Source organism: Lagenorhynchus albirostris, chromosome 11 (assembly GCF_949774975.1).
Source record: "Lagenorhynchus albirostris chromosome 11, mLagAlb1.1, whole genome shotgun sequence".
Taxonomy (NCBI): domain Eukaryota; kingdom Metazoa; phylum Chordata; class Mammalia; order Artiodactyla; family Delphinidae; genus Lagenorhynchus; species Lagenorhynchus albirostris.
The window spans coordinates 20639074-20658244 of NC_083105.1; the positions used below are offsets into that span (position 1 = coordinate 20639074).

At 39.8% G+C, this 19171-nt stretch overlaps 1 protein-coding gene across 1 annotated transcript in view; it reads left to right on the forward strand.

Moving 5' to 3' along the window:
• Positions 1-430: 430 nt before the first annotated feature.
• SLC5A8 (solute carrier family 5 member 8) overlaps positions 431-19171 on the forward strand; it is a 62211-nt gene continuing 43470 nt past the window's right edge. Inside the window, exons 1-5 of the mRNA XM_060164976.1 lie at positions 431-781; positions 7534-7599; positions 9618-9669; positions 16971-17038; positions 18013-18167. Of these exons, the coding sequence (XP_060020959.1) occupies positions 431-781; positions 7534-7599; positions 9618-9669; positions 16971-17038; positions 18013-18167 (692 nt within the window). The remainder of the gene's footprint in view (positions 782-7533; positions 7600-9617; positions 9670-16970; positions 17039-18012; positions 18168-19171) is intronic.

Here is a 19171-nt window from a genome sequence, read left to right on the forward strand (position 1 = left end):
GTCGCCTGCTCATTTAAATAGTGCGTTCCCTCGGGTGCCACTTGATAAAAATTGTCTGGGCGCTCCTTGAGGATTCGCCAGAGGCGGCTGGAAGCTCCAAGTTCACCTGCCCAGGTGTCCGCGGCCCTCGGGGAGCCACCCTGGCCTGGCACCTGGGGGTCGGGTCCCCGAAGTCCCGTTTCGGGGGGCTCTGCTGGCTGCGGTGGGCGCAGGGGCTGCTGCCAGAGCGTACCCTCCTTTCCCTTTCGCAAGACGCTGCGTGCCGGCGGGGACCGACACCTGCCTGACGCCTCTAATCCCCTTAGGGCGCCACGCCCGCCGCGCGCGGCTCGGGAATAAGTGAGCGCAGGGCGCGCAGGTGAAGTTCCGGCTCCGGCTGCGAGCTGCGGAGCCTCCAGTTTACGCGCAGGGCCCCGGCAACCGCGCGGCCATGGTCTCGCCGCGGGGCATCGGCACCTTCGTGGTGTGGGACTACTTAGTGTTCGCCGGGATGCTGCTCATCTCGGCCGCCATCGGCATCTACTACGCCTTCGCGGGGGGCGGCCAGCAGACCTCCAAGGACTTCTTGATGGGCGGCCGCAGTATGACCGCCGTGCCCGTGGCGATGTCCCTCACCGCCAGCTTCATGTCGGCTGTCACGGTCCTGGGCACCCCCTCCGAAGTCTACCGTTTTGGGGCCATATTCAGCATCTTCGCCATCACCTACTTCTTTGTGGTGGTCCTCAGCGCGGAGGTCTTTCTCCCGGTATTCTACAAACTGGGAATTACCAGCACCAACGAGGTACAGGGTGAGGGAGGGCCCGGGGAGAGGTGATGGGGTGAGGGGAGTACTTTTCAGCTCCTGGAGGGATTTTCCTGGGGGCAGGCTCACCACCACATCCAAGTCTCTCTCCGTTCATATCCATCACCTCTTCTGCCCGCCCCTTTTAGGGAGAGGTGTCCTGTAAAGGCGAAAAATAATCTCGGGACTTAACATTCATGAGCTCAGGGGAAGAGAGAGGCTCCCAGGGTAAACGGAGTTATTTGGACTAGTGCTCAGTAAGGCCATTTCTGCTTTAACATCTTTGATTCCAAGTCAAGGGGAAAGATTTTTCAACTTGTTATCTTGGGGAAGGGTAAGTCTCAGCTCCTCCTCCTTGAAAGGAATCCCCTCATTCCAGGTCCTCGGTCCACTCACTTTTCCAGGAAGTACGGGTACTCTCCCCTCCATCCCTCTCGCAAACATGGCTTCCGAGGAGAGTCAGGCACTCACGTGGTTAAGGTTCCGAATCTCGTGTTTGAGACCAGATTCTATGCTTACTAGCTGGGTAACCTTGGCTGACTTAATTAACCTTTTGTGCCTCTTTCTAAGTCTCAAAATGGGAATAATTATACCACCTACCTCATCTGGTTGTTGGGGGGATTAAATGAGATGATGCAAGGGCAGCATTTAGAATAGTGTCTGGCACAGGGTAAGTGCTGAGTAAATGTTGACCGTAAGTATTGGGGTGATGGTGGTAGAGATTGTTCCCTTGGGATCACTAGGAAAATTTGGCTGCAGAGTTCTTAAGCATCTCCGCCTTCTCTCTCTGTGGAGAGATGATTAAGGGAAACCATCTTTCTAATTGCACAGGTCCCCTGGTTATAAATTTTCTCAAATCGTCTGCCAGAAAGGGCTTTGCAAAGATAGTGTGAATGTTTGGTTTAGTTTAAAGAGCTGTTGAATGGGAGTGTCAGGGGAGGATAAAAGTTTAGGGGAGTGGTCGGGCCCAGTTCCATAAGTTCCATGGACAAACCTGCAGAAGTGGTCTCTCTGACAGACCATTATCCAGGGACCCCGAGCCTCATTCTCAGCAGCCACCTTGTCCTCGAGTCCATGTAGTGTTTGCCCCAACCCAGAGCCACTGGATGGTGGTTTCTTAGTGAGGCTGGTTCAACTGGTGCTGGGGATGGGCCCCAATGGCACAAGTGTTGGTGACACACTGCCTGGGCTCTAGTGAACTCATTGCAGGGTGAGGTGCCCCTGGTGCAGCACTGCCTTCTTTGCACTCTGGTCATGGTGTTTGAGAGCGTTTAGTCATCGCCCCAGAAGTGAGCAGGGTAGAGTTTCTTTGTTTTGCTCAAAAGTGACAAACTGATTACCCCAGACAAACTCAGTTTTAGGTCTTTTTTGTTGCTGTTGACCCTTATAATGTTTTGAAAAAAAATTAATTTAGCATTTAATGATGAGAAGTCAAAGAAAATTCCAGATTCTGACTTCTTCTGGAACTTAAAAGACTAGTGACACTGGGCCCACATTCCCTGTGGCAACAGGAACCCCACTTTACAGCCGTTTCTCTCATTCCCTATTAATTTCTATATTGAGGTCTCTTCATTGTATCTGCATGGTTACTTTCTTATGGTAGAGAAATCTATCTGCATTTAGGTCTTTATCAAAAATGCAAAAGGGGGCTTCCCTGGTGGCGCAGTGGTAGAGAGTCCGCCTGCCGATGCTGGGGACATGGGTTCGTGCCCCGGTCCAGGAAGATCCCACATGCCGTGGAGCAGCTGGGCCGGTGAGCCATGGCCGCTGAGCCTGCATGTCCGGAGCCTGTGCTCCACAACGGGAGAGGCCACGACAGTGAGAGGCCCGCATACCGCAAAAACAAAACAAAACAAAACAAAAATGCAAAAGGGAAAATGGAAAGGACTGAAGGGAGTTCTTGCTTTGAGGGAGATGTCAGAGGACATATTTCTTAATGGATATGAGGAATATTTCAACCTGGTAATATATGAACGCCTGGCTGATCCAGTTGGTGTATTTTACCTGATGAGATCTGTAGGCATTTCGAGTCCGTGAGCTCTGATCTGTAGTTAACCAACTCCAAAACCCAGAAAGGGTTTGAAGAACCTGGCAAGAGGACTTCAGTCCCCATAGGTGAATGCTCCTCTCATAATCACTGACCTGTGCCTCTTCGGGTGAGCAAACGTTAACTCAACCAGAAGCAGATTTCCCACACATTTGCAGCGGTGGAGGCTAAGTTAGCAGAGTTCCAGCTAAAAATGGCAAAAAGCAAACGTTTAGTGAATGCTTAATACAGGCTGGGCACTGGGTTGCCTGTTTGACATACATTATCTGACTCAATGCTCAAAATAATTCTTATACTGTGAGAGCCCCATTTTGCAGACAGAGATTCCTAGTAAGTTAAGCTACACAAGAGAGCCTGAAGCAAAGTGGACACATGCCTAGAGGCTGTGCAGTGGTGCATACTGGCTGCTTCTGAAGGCTCCGGTGAGTGTTATAACCCTGCGTGGAGTTTAGAATGGTGCAGGCAAAATGGGCTGTGGACACACTGGGGGTGTCCACGCCTAGTGGATGCCAGGCCACCGGGGACAGGGAAGTTAGGTAACATGCTATGTCCCTGGCAGTTGGTCATGGAAAACACTTTCTTGTGGCATATTTTGTTTGTTTTATGCTGAGAGGTGGAATCAACTATACAGAATAAGAAGTCCAGCATTGAGATACCCTGGCATTCTTGTGCAAGTATGAAATCTTTCCCTAGTTCCAGATTGTTAGCTACAATTGGCTGTTCAGAAGCATTTGTGATATCTATTTATCACTGCCTTCAAGGTGTAGTCCTGGTAGGTGTATAGCGACTTCCAGATTCACAGAGAAGAAATATGCAGGAGCCCAACTGCATTCACCATCTCTTCAGGATGTTTCTGGATCCAGCAAAATCAATGTGTTTGAACTACGTTGCCCAAACTCTCTCTCTCTCTCTCTCTCTCTTTTAAAAAAAATCAGTAGAAATCTTAGTGTCCCTAAGTTATTCAAAGTCCTGAGGACTATGAGAGATCTCAACTGACTATAGGTGTGACTGAACCAAACTTGGGTCCGCTCGTCCATGCGCAGTAAAGCCAATCTACTGACACCAGGTTGCGGTGGAGGAAAGTGCAGCTTTTATTATTAGTCTGGGGCAGCTAATGATAAAAAAATCCTCAACTCCCCAGTGGGTTTTAGGGAAGCATTTTTAAAGGCAAGGTGAGGGAGGGGAGTCACAGTATGTGACCACCTTGTGCGCGATTCTCTGATAGATTGGTGGGGAGGGGATAGGGCAGTGTCACAGGGGTTAACATTTTCAATCCTCAGGCTCCAGTAGGTCTGGGGCTACATGCTCATGGTCATCAATTAATTAACTTCTTCCATCTGATGGAGGTTTTAGCATCTGTAAAACAACTCAGGAAATGTGCATCAGATACTGTTATCTTGGTACTTTGGGGAGGAACTAAAGATTCTGTGACTGCCATATTGCTGATTTACTGTTTGAATTGTTACTAGTTCTCCTGGCCCATCTGCTCCTTTGTCACTACATGCTCACACCCTTTCAATCATTAATTCTTGAGCCAGGCTTTTGTGACTCAGGGGAGGCCTGGAAGACTACAGCTGTTCTATAAACAAGAGGCAGGCAGAGGACATGGGGGCAGGGGTCTGTCCCAGGAAGGTACCATAGGGTCCTGCTTGGTAACATAGACACCTACTCTTATTCTGTGGTTTTGTCTAGAAATCCTAGAGCTATTCTCTGAGCCTACTGATCAGTGACTTGATCTTTAGGTATTTCTTTAGCAGCCCAGTATCTGAGATGGACAAGACTGTCCCCTGCCATTCGGTAAACAAAGGATGTTGTGGCCACCAAGCCATCAGCCACTGCAGCCACCCCCCATGGTGCACCCTGAGGGGAATCCAGGATGGAGAAAAATAGGATACTGGCCCTAGATAGATAAGATGTATATGAAAGGAAGGCTTTCAGTAAGCTCAGACTCTTGCATTTTCCCATACACAGAAAAGCACTAAAATCATTAACTTTGTCAGTTCTTTGTGCTTAGCAGTAATCTTTTGATGTTCAACTACATGTTTTGTTTTGTTTCCCAGCAAATACTCCTATGTATCCTGGCTCCTCCCTTACCTCTTTGGAGCAGACCCTCAGAGCTGTGTGAGAGGCTGCCACCCTGGGCTATAGTCCTCAGTATGGCCTCAGAATAAAACATAATTCTCAACTTTTAGGTTGTGCACTTTTTTCATTCAACACTGAGATAGTGATAGAATTCTTGGTTCTGTCTTGAGTTAGTATTGTGAGAGGGGGGAAAATATATATATATATATATATATTTTTGTTGTTGTTGTTGTTGTTGTTGTTCAACTTGCTACATTCTTACCTCCATCACATTTTCCTCTTCAGTTTTCTTTAGTCTCCAGCAGCATGAATACACATACCTAGAAAAGGCAAAGACTTCTCTGTCAATTCATGGACATTTATCTTTAATAGAGTTTTACTAAAACAACTCAGAAGAAATAACACAGCTCTGTTCCCATGCTTCAAGACACTTCTTGGGTTTTCTAAAAAGTCTTCCAAAATATACTTGGATGATTTCGACTTATGTAAATCACTGAGATTTAAATTCTTAGGCCTATGGATTTGGTTACCAGCTTCTTAATGTCCTAACTCTTAAGTGAACAGTTTGCAACATTTCCCCATCCATTTACATCGTTTGATAGTCTCCAAAATCCTGCAGAGTAAGTGGGGAAAGAATGATTACTATGATCCACATTTTCAAAAGGAGGAACTTGAGATTTAGAGTGTCCCAAGCTCGTGGAGTCAAGAGTAAGGCTGGAACAAGGGCTGGAACTCTTGCCCCAGAACACTCACTGCACTGCATTGTATATTCATTACTCATCAGTTATTTTAGGACGTCCTATTATGTGTCAGTGCCACTCACTCACTCTGGATGGATCTTAGACACATGGGCAGTTTTCTTGTTATTTTGAATAACAGAGTGGTTAGGTGCACAGAGTTTGGCATCAAATGATCCTAGATTTGCATTGTGTCTCCAGCAATTATTAGGTTGCAGCCTTGATATTCTCTCTGTGCCCCAGTGTGCTGGTTTCCAACATGCACTTATGCATAGTAACTGCCTCATGGAGTTGTTGGGAGGACAGGGCATGCAGCAAATACTCTATAAATGTTAGCTGTGATTATGAAGCAAAAATATCTGGTGTCTTTTCCTCTGATATTTACCTAATGTCAGTTTTTCCTCCCTCATTTTTTCTACTATATGAAAAGACTACTGTCAGCCTTAGAATTCTCTCTATATGTAGTAATAATATTCAACTTAAAGAATGTCTTGGACCCCGGCTTCCTTCCAGCTCTAAAATCCTAGGATTCTAACTCTGTAATACATTATGATCTATAATATTGGAGATAAGCACACTACTGACATACCTCAGAGATATTACAGGTTCAGTTCCAGACCACCACAATAAAGGGAATATTGCAATAAAGCGAGTTGCATGCATTTTTTGCTTTTCCAGTGCATATAAAAGTTATGTTTACACTATGCTGTAGTCTGTTAAGTGTACAATAGCTCTATGTTTAAAAAACAATGTACATACCATAATTTAAAAGTATCTTATTGCTAAAAAATGCTAACCATCATCTGAGCCTTCAGCAAGTCATAATCTTTTTGCAATAGTAACATCAAAAATCACTGATCAGAGATCACCATAACAAGTATAATGATAATGAAAAGTTTGAAATATTGCAAGAATTACCAAAATGTGACACAGAAACATGAAGTGAGCAAATGCTGTTGGGAAAGTGGAACCGATAGACTTGCTTCACACAAGGTTGCCAGAAACCTTCAATTTGTAAAAAAATGCAGTACCTGTGAAGAACAAGAAAGCAAAGTGCAATAAAATGAGGTAGGCTTGTATATTATAAGATACCGCAGATGTCACGCTTGGCTCTGAACAGAAACTTACTTAGGCTGATTTAAGTTAAAATTTTTTATTGTAAGGATATGGGAGTAGCTCATAGCATAGGTGGAAAAGCTGAGCAAACAGACTTTGAAAAGGACAGAAGGGAGGGCAGCCTCTTCAGGCCACCCTGTCAGGATCAGTCTGCTTCTGCTCCAATCATTTTCTGTCTTTCTATCTTGCCTCTAAGATTCAAATACCCATTGAGAAGAGAAGCTGATTGGCTGAACATGGGTCCTGTGACTATCTTTTGGCCTAGGCTGGGCACCTTGATTGTCAATTCCACAGTTGCCTGAAGTGGGAAAGGGTTGATTCCCTAAGTGTATCAAAGGAAATGTATTGGGTAGATACCAAGAGAAAGGGGAGGACAACACTTTGCTCATTCTAAAAATGCAGAATATAATTCCATTGGTATGACATTCTGCAAAAGGCAAAACTCGTAGGGATGGAGAACAGGTCAGTGATTGCCAAGGTTTAGGGGTGAGAGGAGGGTTTGACTACAAAGGAGCAAGAAAGGAGAAACTTTTGATGGAGTTTCCTGTGGGTGATGGAGCTGTTCTGTGTTAAAACCCATTGAACAGTACTCTAAAGCAAGGGTCAATTTTTCTCTATGTAATTTAAAATAACAGTGAAATAGGAGTGCAGAATACGAATTAGTTATGAAGTTGCTTTAAATTTCTAACTCCTTTACTTCTTAAGCTGCTGGTTTTTAAAAAGTGTCCAGAAGTTTTACATATTAACCATTTTTCCTTTTTTGGAGACAGTATTTAGGACTTCGATTTAACAAATATGTTCGTCTCTGTGGAACAATCCTCTTCATTGTTCAAACGGTAAGTAACCCTCAGTTCATTTATTTTCTCTTTTTTTCATGTACAATGTTTTTAAACAAGGGATCTGGGTCAAGCTTATTTGGTAAATACATGAAAGATAAAAAAGAGATGTTGAAAATAGGAGGAAACAAAAAAGGAAAAACACTTGTCACTACATAACATTAATCCTTAAGATCATTGAACAGTGTTTCAGCAAATGCATTACTTCCTAGGAAAACAGAATGATTTAAGTAAACATGGAATAGTATATTGATCAAGCAACACTTATGTTACTTTAGGAAAGTATGGTTTTCCCTCTTACACCTCCCTCTGTCCCCACCAAAGTGACAGTAAGGGCATTACTAAGATGACAAAGGTATTTGAAGGAACTGTAGTAGCTGATAGTAGGAATTGTAATAAAGGGAAAACAAGTTGTACGTTTCATAGTATTTTGCAACATGTTAAGCAATAAACTTAATAGGAAAAATTAACTGACATAGGAAGACATTAGGTAATAATTTTCTTTGTTTGAAAGCATACTTTAAAAAATGAATCAGTGCTCTCTTTTAAAAATCGAACTGTAAAACCCAACTGATGTACTCATTGATATAAAACAACAAAATCATGCACTCTGGAGGAGTTTTTAAAGCCAACTACACAATCCAGTACTTCAAGAATGTGCGAGTGTAGATTTACTGCTTGGCACAAATGGAAAGCAAAGATTTGCCAAGCAATCAGTGACAGAGAACGCTTCCCACCCTTCGTCCAGGCTGCTGGAGGCTTATCGCTATCATTGTCACATCATTTAGACCTATCTTCCTCTTGGCGGCTAAGTGCTTTAAGAATGAGTTTGATAACGGAGGTCCAGGAAGGAGTTTTCATTCTCATCCGTTTTTATAATTCCATTTCTCCATTCAAAAGCTACCCAAACATTTGCTACAGCAGGACAGAGTGCCTTTGCAATTATTTAACTTGACTCCATTTTACATCTTTGTAAATTATGTAACTTAAATTGTATCTGTCCTTAACGCTTGCAGTATAAAAGGAAAGAGCCCTCTGGGGTCTGGTAGACATTCTGACACAGAGCTGAGGCTGGTAGCTCGCATTCGACAGCGGAGTTCAGACACTCTTTGGATCATCGTTAGAAGTGCCAACAGAAATGAAAAAGTGGAGACAAATGTTAGGAAGGTGGCCTGTGGTCACATTTTCAAATCTTTAACTTGGAAAGAATAATGACTGTGAAAAGCTAGTTCATTCTTGCAAAAAAGAGGGGAGCTTTAGAATCTGCTATTTGAAAGACTTACTTCCATAGATCACTCATGCAATTTAATCATTCAACTACTATATAACATTTTTTTCTTATGTTTTATACAGTAATCATAGAATTAGCTTCTATGTATTTGAAAGATCAAATGCAATGAAAATGGTATTCTGAGAAAAAAGAACATATTTATCTTACTGTTGTACCCCAGATTAATAAATATTTGTTAAGTGTACGAATGAAAAATAATAAATAATATTTAAAAGGTAGAATAGAATTTTTGTTGGCTTTCAGGAAATTTTAGGGCAAATTTACACTTTTGTTTAATTAGTGGTCATGCAAACTTTTACAAACAAGGTTCCACAATTTTCACTGTTTTCCCAATTAATTATACAGTGATTAACAACAGCTTGAAAGCATATGAATGAGGAAGCAGCCCCTTTTAAATTTGTATTCTTTCTCTCTTTCTAATTGTTCTAGATCTAGGAAAATTGATTTCAAACTTGAATTGATGTATCAGTGAATATCCGCACTAAGTACAACATGAAAAGTCCATATTTTTACACAAAATTGGTCATAAAAGATTTTTGTGACCTATGACCGCACCACAAATGGAAAAGGAGAGTCAACTTCACTTAAATAATATTTTTCAAGTTACAAGCAAATTTTATTAAGTATATTGAAACTGTAGTTTTAATTCATAATTAAATTTATAGAAAAATATCAATATTTCATTTTGTAATTCATATCGTTTATTTGGTTTTCTTTTTCCCCCTAGATTTTGTATACTGGAATTGTTATCTATGCCCCTGCCCTGGCTTTGAATCAAGGTACATTTTAGAGTTACCAATATGTCACTCTCATTCGGGGGTTCACTTTTAACAGACCTTATTCTATCTTTGGGGAGATGGGGAGGTGCAGGAATGCTTCCAGTAACCTGCGTCAGCTTGAGGTGGGCCAGGTGGGTTCAGTGTCTACACTAGCAGCTTCTTTGGGTTCCTGGATCATAGCTTCAAAAGATCTGTAGACTTCACTGGGCAGTGTTTCTCTGGGATGTGCCAACCAGCCATTCTCCATCCCTTCAGAATGAACGCCCCCTGTAGTCAAAATCATGAAAGACTGCACTTCCTCCCTTTGTGGCTATAACTTGGAGCCCATCTCCAAGAGGCTTCTGTGTTATTCAGCTCAGACTCGGTCCCGTTGTAAAATCTGGCAGGGAGAGAAACTTTCCTTCTCCCCATTTCTAATGTGGTCCAAAATACAAGAAACAGAGATCTGTGTGATTTGAAATATCAGATTGCTCCTAGTGACCAAAGGACAGATGGCTATAGTATCCCTATAAACCAATGTGTGATGATTGTAGTGATCAGCCGATTACTGTACTCTCTAGATTTGGGCAGATAATAGCTGTGAAACTGAGATTGTTTATTGTGGCAAATGTGTGTGTTAGTCATACCTTCAGAAGGCTTCAGGGGAACTCCATGTTCCCTGAATTCTTATCAATCAGAAGTGAATTTATCTCTAAAACTTCCTTGTAAAATGGACAAGTGGACTCTGTGATGGGAAGAATGTGGTACAGTTCCTCCAGTTAATATAAAATGGACAAACAACCCCAAAGAAAACAAGGAAAAAAAAAGAAAGAAAATGGAAAACCCCAGCTAACTCCACATTCTAATTTCCTGATTTCATAATACATAGATAATAAAGCACAACAGTATTGTTACCAAGAAGAACTCCATTATATAATGTGCTATTGAATTCTGAATGTCAGGCTTGTTCCATGTCAATATTACCAACATCATGGTTGGATCACTTCATATGTAAAGAGCTGAACTGTAAACTTCATAAGTTACCTATTGGCTTTAAGTGTAACTAAAGATGTTGGCTTTCGAGTTTTAAAGTGCAGTTCTGGGCGTGAGAAAGCACTGCCTTCAGTGCTTCAAGAACTCTGTTCTTATCAGTTTATTGAGCCACTCCCTAGGAGTAAATTAGGATCCAAGGACTGCATTTTGACCCTTTGAGTACCAGTTGTGTATTTTACTGTACCAAGGGAGTAGACACAAGCATAGACAGGGTACTTGGTGTGCAACAGATACTCCATAGAAACTTGTTTAGCTGAATTGGAACTTAACATTCTCTAGATACAATTTTTTTTAACTTTTTTTTTTAATTACAGAAAACTTCAAACATACACTAAAATAGAATAGTGTATTGAACCCTAATGGACCCTTAACTCTACACTAATAATTATCAACTCTTGGTTTAATTCACTTCCTATTTCCCTCACTAGATTATTTTGCTGTAAATCTGAGATCTTTTATCATTTCATCTGAATTCCATATATCTTTTACATACTTTTTTCATTGAGGTATAATCAACATATAACATTATATTAGTTTCAGGTTTACCATAATGATTCAATATTTGTATATAATACAGTGATCACCACAATAAGTCTAGTTAACATCCATCATCATACATAGTTACAAAATTTCTTTTCTTGTGATGAGAGCTTTTAAGATTTGCTCTCTTAACAACTTTTAAAATATGCGATACAGTATTATTAACCATGCTGTACATTACATTCCGATGACTTATGGATTCCATGACTGGACGTTTGTACCAGGATGTGTGTTTTTTGTTTTTTTTTAAATAAATTTATTTATTTATTTTTGGCTGCATTGGGTCTTCGTTCCTGCGCATGGGCTTTCTCTAGTTGTGTTGAGTGGGAGCTACTCTTCGTTGTGGTGCGCAGGCTTCTCATTGCAGTGGCTTCTCTTGTTGCGGAGCACGGGCTCTAGGCATGTGGGCTTCAGAGGTTGTGGTGCACAGGCTCAGTAGTTGCGGCTCGCAGGCTCTAGAGCACAGGCTCAGTAGTTGTGGTGCATGGGCTTAGTTGCTCCATGTCTTGTGAGATCTTCCCAGACCAGGGCTCAAACCCGTGTCCCCTGCATTGGCAGGCGGATTCTTAACCACTGCGCCACCAGGAAAGTCCAGGATGTGTTTTTTAAACACAATTGTACCTTTATCGTTTCTAAAACATTAACATTAACACCTTACTGTCATCAATATAAGGTCAGTGTTCAGATTTCCCTGATTTTTTTTTCAGTGTTTGTTAGAGTCAGGATCCAGATAATTTCATGTAATTGTAATTATTTCATTTGTCTCTTACGTTTCTTTTTCTTGCTTTTTAAAATCGAAAACCATATTTTATTGGGATATATTGTAGCTTATATACAATAAAATGCCCAGAACCTAAGTGCACAGTTGGATGAATTTTAACAATTTTGTGTACTTGTGTGACAACCACCCAACTCAAGATATACAATATTTCTATCATCAAATCCCAGAAAAATTTTTTTGATTCTTTCTAATGAATCGCCACCTCCATTCCAAGCAGCCAGTTTTCATCACCATAAATTAGTTTTTCCTGTTCTTAGATTTTATATAGTGCCTTTCTGCATCTGGTTTCTTTTGCTCAACAAAATGTTTTTGTGGCATTCATTCATGTTGCTACATGTATCAGTAGTTCATTCCTTTTTATTGCTAGTATTTTATCATATACATCTACGAAAATCTGTTTATCCATTCTGTTGTTGATGGATGTTGGGTTGTTTCCAGTTTTAGGCTATTTTGAATTAAGACTGCTAAGCGCATTCTTATACAAGTTTTGTTTTGTCTTGCTTTGCTTTTTTTTTTTTTTTTTTTTTGCGGTACGCAGTCCTCTCACTGCTGTAGCCTCTCCCGTTGCGGAGCACAGGCTCCAAACGCGCAGGCTCAGCGGCCATGGCTCACGGGCCCAGCCGCTCCACGGCATGTGGGATCTTCCTGGACCGGGGCATGAACCTGTGTCCCCTGCATTGGCAGGCGGACTCTCAATCACTGCACCACCAGGGAAGCCCCTTGCTTTGCTTTTTGACACACGTTTTCATTTTTAGTGGATGAATACCTGGAAGCAATATACAGTTAAATACACACTATTCTGACCCAGCACAGGGTAGGTGCATGTAAAAAATTTACGAGAAACTGCCAGATAGCTTTTCTAAGCGGTTCTATCATTTTGCATGCCCACCCCACGATGTGTGAGAGTTCCAGTTATTCTGTGTCCTTGACTGATTTTGTATTTGTCTTTTCGATTGTAGCCATTCTAGTTGTATGATCTATTATCTTATTGTGGTTTTAATTTGTATTTTTCTGATGACTGTTGATGTTGAGTTTACTGGCTCGTAGAATAATAAAATGAATACAAAACAGACAAATAACCTAGCAAAAAGTGGGCAAAAGACTTGACCCGTCACTTTACAAAAGAAAATATTCTACCAATCCATTACATAGCCTATTTATCCGTTTACCCAGGCCTTTTAAAATTTCTCTCAGTAATGTTTCTTAGTTTTTGATATTGAAGTCTTGTACATATTTCTTAGATTTATTTCTAGGTAATTGATGTTTTTTATGCTATTGTAAATGGTATTGTTTTATAATATCATTTTCTAATTATTCATTTGCAAGTATGGAAAAATGCAATTGCCTTCTATATGTTGATCTTCTATCCTGAGAACTTGCTAAATATATGCATTAATTCAAATAGGCTTTTGGCATATCCCTTATGGTTTTCATGTTGTTTATGAATAGAGACAGTTTTACTACTTCTTTTCCTGTCTGCATGCCTCTTATTTCTCTTCTTTGTCTTAATGCACTGTTAATGTAGAAAATTATATTGATTTTCAAATGTTAAACCAATTTTCATCCTTGGGATAAACCTCACTTGGTCATAATGTATTAACCTTTTTATATATTGCTGGATTTGATTTGCCAATATTTTGTTAAGGATTTTTACAGGTTATGAGGAATATTGGCCTGAAATTTACTTTTCCTTTAATGTCTTTGTCAGGATTTTGGTATCAATTATACCGGCTTTATATGATTTGGGAAGTGTTCCCTCCTCTGTTTTCTGAAAGAGTTTGTATAAAACTGTGTATTTCCTTCTTAAATGCTTGAAAGAATTCACAATGTGGGCATCTGGGCCTGATATTTGTTTGTTTTCATAGAAAGGTTTTGGTATATGGATTCAGTTTCTTTAATATAGAGTTATTCATATTTTCTTGTTCTTATTGAGTCATTTTGGTGAACTGTATTTCTTGTGAACTAGATCTAGAAGCTTTCTCAGACTTCATTTCAACTTTTTGGAGAGACTATTCCATATGCAGTTTTCAACTCTTTTGAGTTAATACCAAAGAGCGCAACTGCGGGATGATAAGAATGTGTTTAGTTTCGTAAGAAACCACCAAACTATCTTCCAAAATGGCTGTTACCATTCTGCATTCTTATCAGCAATGTATGAAAGAGTTATGTTGCTCCACATCCTTGCCAGTGTGTGATGTTGTCCGTGTTCCAGATTTTGGCCATTCTAATAAGTTTCTTGTTTTCATTTACATTTCCCTGATGACATATGATGTGGAGCATCTTTTCATATGCTTATTTGCCATGTATATATCTTCTTCTGTGAGGTGTCTGTTAAGGTCTTTGGTACATTTTAAAATCAGGCTTCTTTTTTTACAGTTGAGTTTTAAGAGTTTTTGTATAATTTGGAGAACAATCCTTTATCAGATATGTCTTTTGCAAAATTTTCTTTCAGTCTGTGGCTTATCTTCTAATTCATCTGATATTATCTTTCACAGAGCATATGTTTTTTAATTTTAATGAAGTCCAGCTTATCAATTATTTCTTTCGTAGATTGTGTCTGATGTTTTATCTAAAAAGGCAACATCATATATAGATCTATGAGCCATCTTGATTTAATCTTGGTGAAGGGTGTAAGGTCTGTGTCTAGATTCATTTTTTTTGCATGTGGATCTCCTGTTGTTCCAGCACCGTTTGTTGAAGAAACTATCTTTGCCCCATTGAATTGACTTTACTCTTTGACCAAAGATCAGTTGACTTTAATTATGGGGATCTATTTCTGGGCTCTCTGTTCTTTTTCATTGATCTATTTGTCTATTCTTTCACCAGTATCACACTCTCTTGATTATTCTAGTTTCATATTAAGTCTTTTCTACTTTTTAGTTTTATTTTTTTACTTTTGCCTGCATTGGGTCTTTGTTGCTGTGTGCAGGCTTTCTCTGGTTGCAGTGAGCAGGGGCTATTCTTCATTGCTTCTCATTGTCGTGGCTTCTCTTGTGGAGCACGGGCTCTAGGTGCACGGGCTTCAGTAGTTGTGGCTTGCGGGCTCTAGAGCACAGGCTCAGTAGTTGTGGCACATGGGCTTAGTTGCTCTGCAGCATGTGGGCTCTTCCTGGACCAGGGATTGAACCTGTGTCCCCTGCATTGGCAGGCGGATTCTTAACCACTGTGCCACCAGGGAAGTCCTCATATTAAGTCTTGAAGTCAGGTACAGTCAGTTCTCCAGCTTTGTTCTTCTCCTTCAATATTGTGTTGGCGATTCAGAGTCTTTTGCCTCTCCATATAAACTTTCGAATCAGTTTTTCAATTATCCACAGTTTGTCATTATCCACAAAATAACTTTCTGGGACTTCCATTGGGATTGCACTGAATCTGTAGACTAAATTGGGAAGAACTGACATCTTGACAGTATTGAGTTGTCCTATTCATAAACATGGAATCTCTCTCCACTTACTCAGTTCTTTCATTTCATTCATCAGAGTTTTGTAGTTTTCCACATATACATCTTGTATATATTATATGTTATTAGATTTATAGCTAAGTATTTCATTTTGGGGGGTACTAAGGTAAATGGAAATGTGCTTTAAATTTCAAATTCCACCTGTTTTTTGTTGGTATATAGGAAGGTGATTGACTTTTGTTTATTAACCTGTATCCTGCAAACTTACTATAATCATTTATTAGACCTGGGAGATTTTTTGCCAATTATTTCAGATTTTCTACAAAGATGATCATGTCATTTGTGAACAAAGAGAGTTTTATGTCTTCCTTCCTTCCTTTGTACCTGTTCTTAGTGGGAAATCTTCGAGTGGCTCACCATTAAGTATAATGTCAGCTGTAAGTTTTTTGTAGATAATCTTTATCAGATTGAGAATGTTCCCCTCTATTTCTAGTTAATTGAGAGATTTTATCATGAATGCATGTTGGATTTTGTCAGATGCTTTTTCTGCATCTAGTAATTTGATAATATGATTTTTCTTCTTTAGTCTGTTTATGTGGTGGATTCCATTAATTGATTTTCAAATGTTGAGCCAGCCTTGCATATGGTGTTTAATTCTTTTTATGCTCTTAAAATTTGATTTGCTAATATTTTGTTGAGGATTCTTACATCTATATTCATGAGAGATATTGGTCTGTAGTTTTCTTTTCTTGTAATGTCTTTGTCTGGTTGGTATTAGGGTGTTGCTGGCCTCATAGAATGAGTTATAAAGTGTTCCCTCTGCTTCTGTCCTCTGCAAAAGATTGGTATAATTCCATCCTTAAATATTCAGTAGAATTCATCACCCTCTGGGCCTGGGGCTTTCTGTTTTGGAAGGTTATTAATTATTGATTCAATTTTTAAAGTAAATATAGGTCTATTCAGATCATCTATTTTTTTCCTGTGTGAGTTTTGGCAAATTGTGTCTTTCAAGATATTGGGTCATTTCATCTGGATTTTCAAATCTGTGGGCATAGAGTTGTTATCCTTTCATTAAAAAAATATAATATGCCCCTTTACTTCTTAAATAAATGGTAACAAATTATATAGACTTTTCTCTATCTTGGCCCCATTTTAACACACACAACTTGCCTTTCATGGACTGGTAGAATAATGTGTTTATTTGAACCATGACAACAAATATCCTATGACCCCATTCAGTCTGGGTAACTACCTCCCAATATCAAGCGGTGTCTTAGCTTAATTACAATATAAATGCTTTTTCATGTATTTGATTTAGCCAGTGTTGGGTACTGTATGGTGCCTGAGGGTAGAAGCCAGGTGTATTTAACTCATCAAATAAAGTTTTAAACTCCATTTGTCTCGGTACATTTTTTGATATTTGGACCTAGTTTATGGCAAGTGGGTGTAGAGGTAGGTGCCCAATAAATGGTATAGCTTCCCCCTAATGATTTTTTGAGAAGTGCTTACATATGTTTCATAGTTACACGTGCATTTTCTTTTCTTCTACAGTCACAGGATTCAATCTGTGGGGTGCTGTAGTGGCTACTGGTGTGGTCTGCACATTCTACTGCACTATGGTATGTCAAGAACATTATTTCTCCTTTCACTCTACACACTTGCTTTGCAAAATTGAACATTTCAGTCGTTGCATGCTGCAATCTGGGTTCTTCATACCTGCCTCCCACAGTATAACTTTTTTGGTGAGGAATATTCAGTCCAGGGTAAAATTTGATCCTTTGTAGGACATTGATCATAACTGATATTTTTTTCTTTCATTTGAACCATGCCGTGGTCCCCAACCTTGTCTCCTAATTCACTCTCACTGTTGCTGTGTTATTATAGCTGTGCTCATAATATTCCTCAGCTTAGAAACCTGAGATAACTTCCCATTGCCTTTAGGCAGGAACAACAGTCGAAATATGTAAGAACCAGTATGGCATGGGCACTGATATTATCACGGATGCCGATCCTTAGCAGTGGTGCAAGCCTTATGCAACCCCTGATATTCTAGGTCTTAATCCTTTAGTTGCTCAGTGTTTTGGAAGACAAGGTCCTCAAGGAGGGGCTGGTTCAGGGACTGGAGGGGGACACTTGGGAAGTTTGTGGCAGTGGCTAGTACAAAACAATTTTAGTTTTCTCAGCAACTGGTATGTCCTTCTTTGTGCATACTGGTTGAATTTCAGCCCTGCCTATAGGCTAAAATCTATGATATCGCCATTTGCAATTTGACTCTGAATTTTTTTCCCAACAATATTCCCTCACCACTCCACGGCACTCCAAAATATATATCTGGCTGCACTCAACATGCCACATATTTTAACCTCTCTAAGCTTTTGCCCATGCTATTTTCTCTATTGGGAGGACCTTACATCTTGGACTCTGCTTATATTTGAAAGTTTGGTCTAAGTAATACCTTCCTGACTGTCTCCCTGGGGGGAATTCTTGGCCAAGATCCATTTTTCGTTATCTTTCTCCAGCGTGGTGTATAAGCATGTAGATGCTTAATAATGTCTGGTAGAAGCATTAATCCTAATGTACTTTCCCCTCAAAGGGTGGTCTTAAAGCGGTTATCTGGACAGATGTTTTTCAAGTTGGGATCATGGTGGCTGGATTTGCATCTTTGATTATACAGGCTGCATTGATTCAAGGTGGAATCGGTACTATTCTAAATGATGCCTATAATGGAGCAAGATTAAACTTCTGGAAGTAAGTTGCTATTTACTTCTTGGTTAATATAACATTCCTTTTGTTTTTTTCTGTTAAAAAAATCTCTTGGCTGAAATAGTAAGTTTACATTAGAAAACAAACCAACCGTTAAGGGTGTGGTACAGAAATTTGAAGCTGGGAAGTTCATGCGTAAGGAATTTCCACCAGGTCTTTAAGGGGTTAGTCAGTTGGTAGTTAGCTACGTGGAGCTGAGGATGGTGCTTCCTCCTGAGAAGGGATTGATAGCAAAAGAGTATTTTCTTCCAGATATTAAAGTCTGGAATAGGTTGAAAGGTGTGGGTAGGGAAATAAGGGAAGATATACTAGAGAGAGAAGAAAAGGAAACCTCTTAAGAAAAAAACACTAAAAGACAGTGATTCCATTTTGACAGTTCTTTGTTTCAAGCAGCCTAGAGAATTTCTCTTTTAAAATTACCCTGATACTGTGTAGTATATTATTATTATGCTACATATATATGTGTGTATTATATGTGTATAAATGTTACATAATGTACATTATATATTAAATATTATTTCTTGAAAATTGACTAGAAAAGTTACAGCTGATGCCTCAAGTCTCAGTATAGCATAAGGTATAACGTCTTCAACAACTATTTAATTTTCTTAAAGAAGGCTAATGGAGAAACTAGATATTTCATCACAAATATATCACACAATTTAAAAGAATATTTTAAACACCTTCTCTTTGGGATCAATAGTGTCTTCCTTGTACATCACATTCAACGTGCAGGGGGTGCTCATTTTGACATAGACCAAATTATTTTCTCTTTCAGCAGCCCTGTTCTGAGATAAGCAAGCTGAAATCATTGGCAAAAGGAAAGAAAATCATTTTGCACTTGGTGGCTGTCTTCCAGTTTTCTGAAAATAGGTGCTAATGTATGAGAAGAACGTCAGAAATTGAACAGGGTCAATGTGTTAATTTGCAAGAATGAATTATAGTGAATCAACTTCAGCTGTTCTCAATAGTTTTTTTTTCTTTTACCG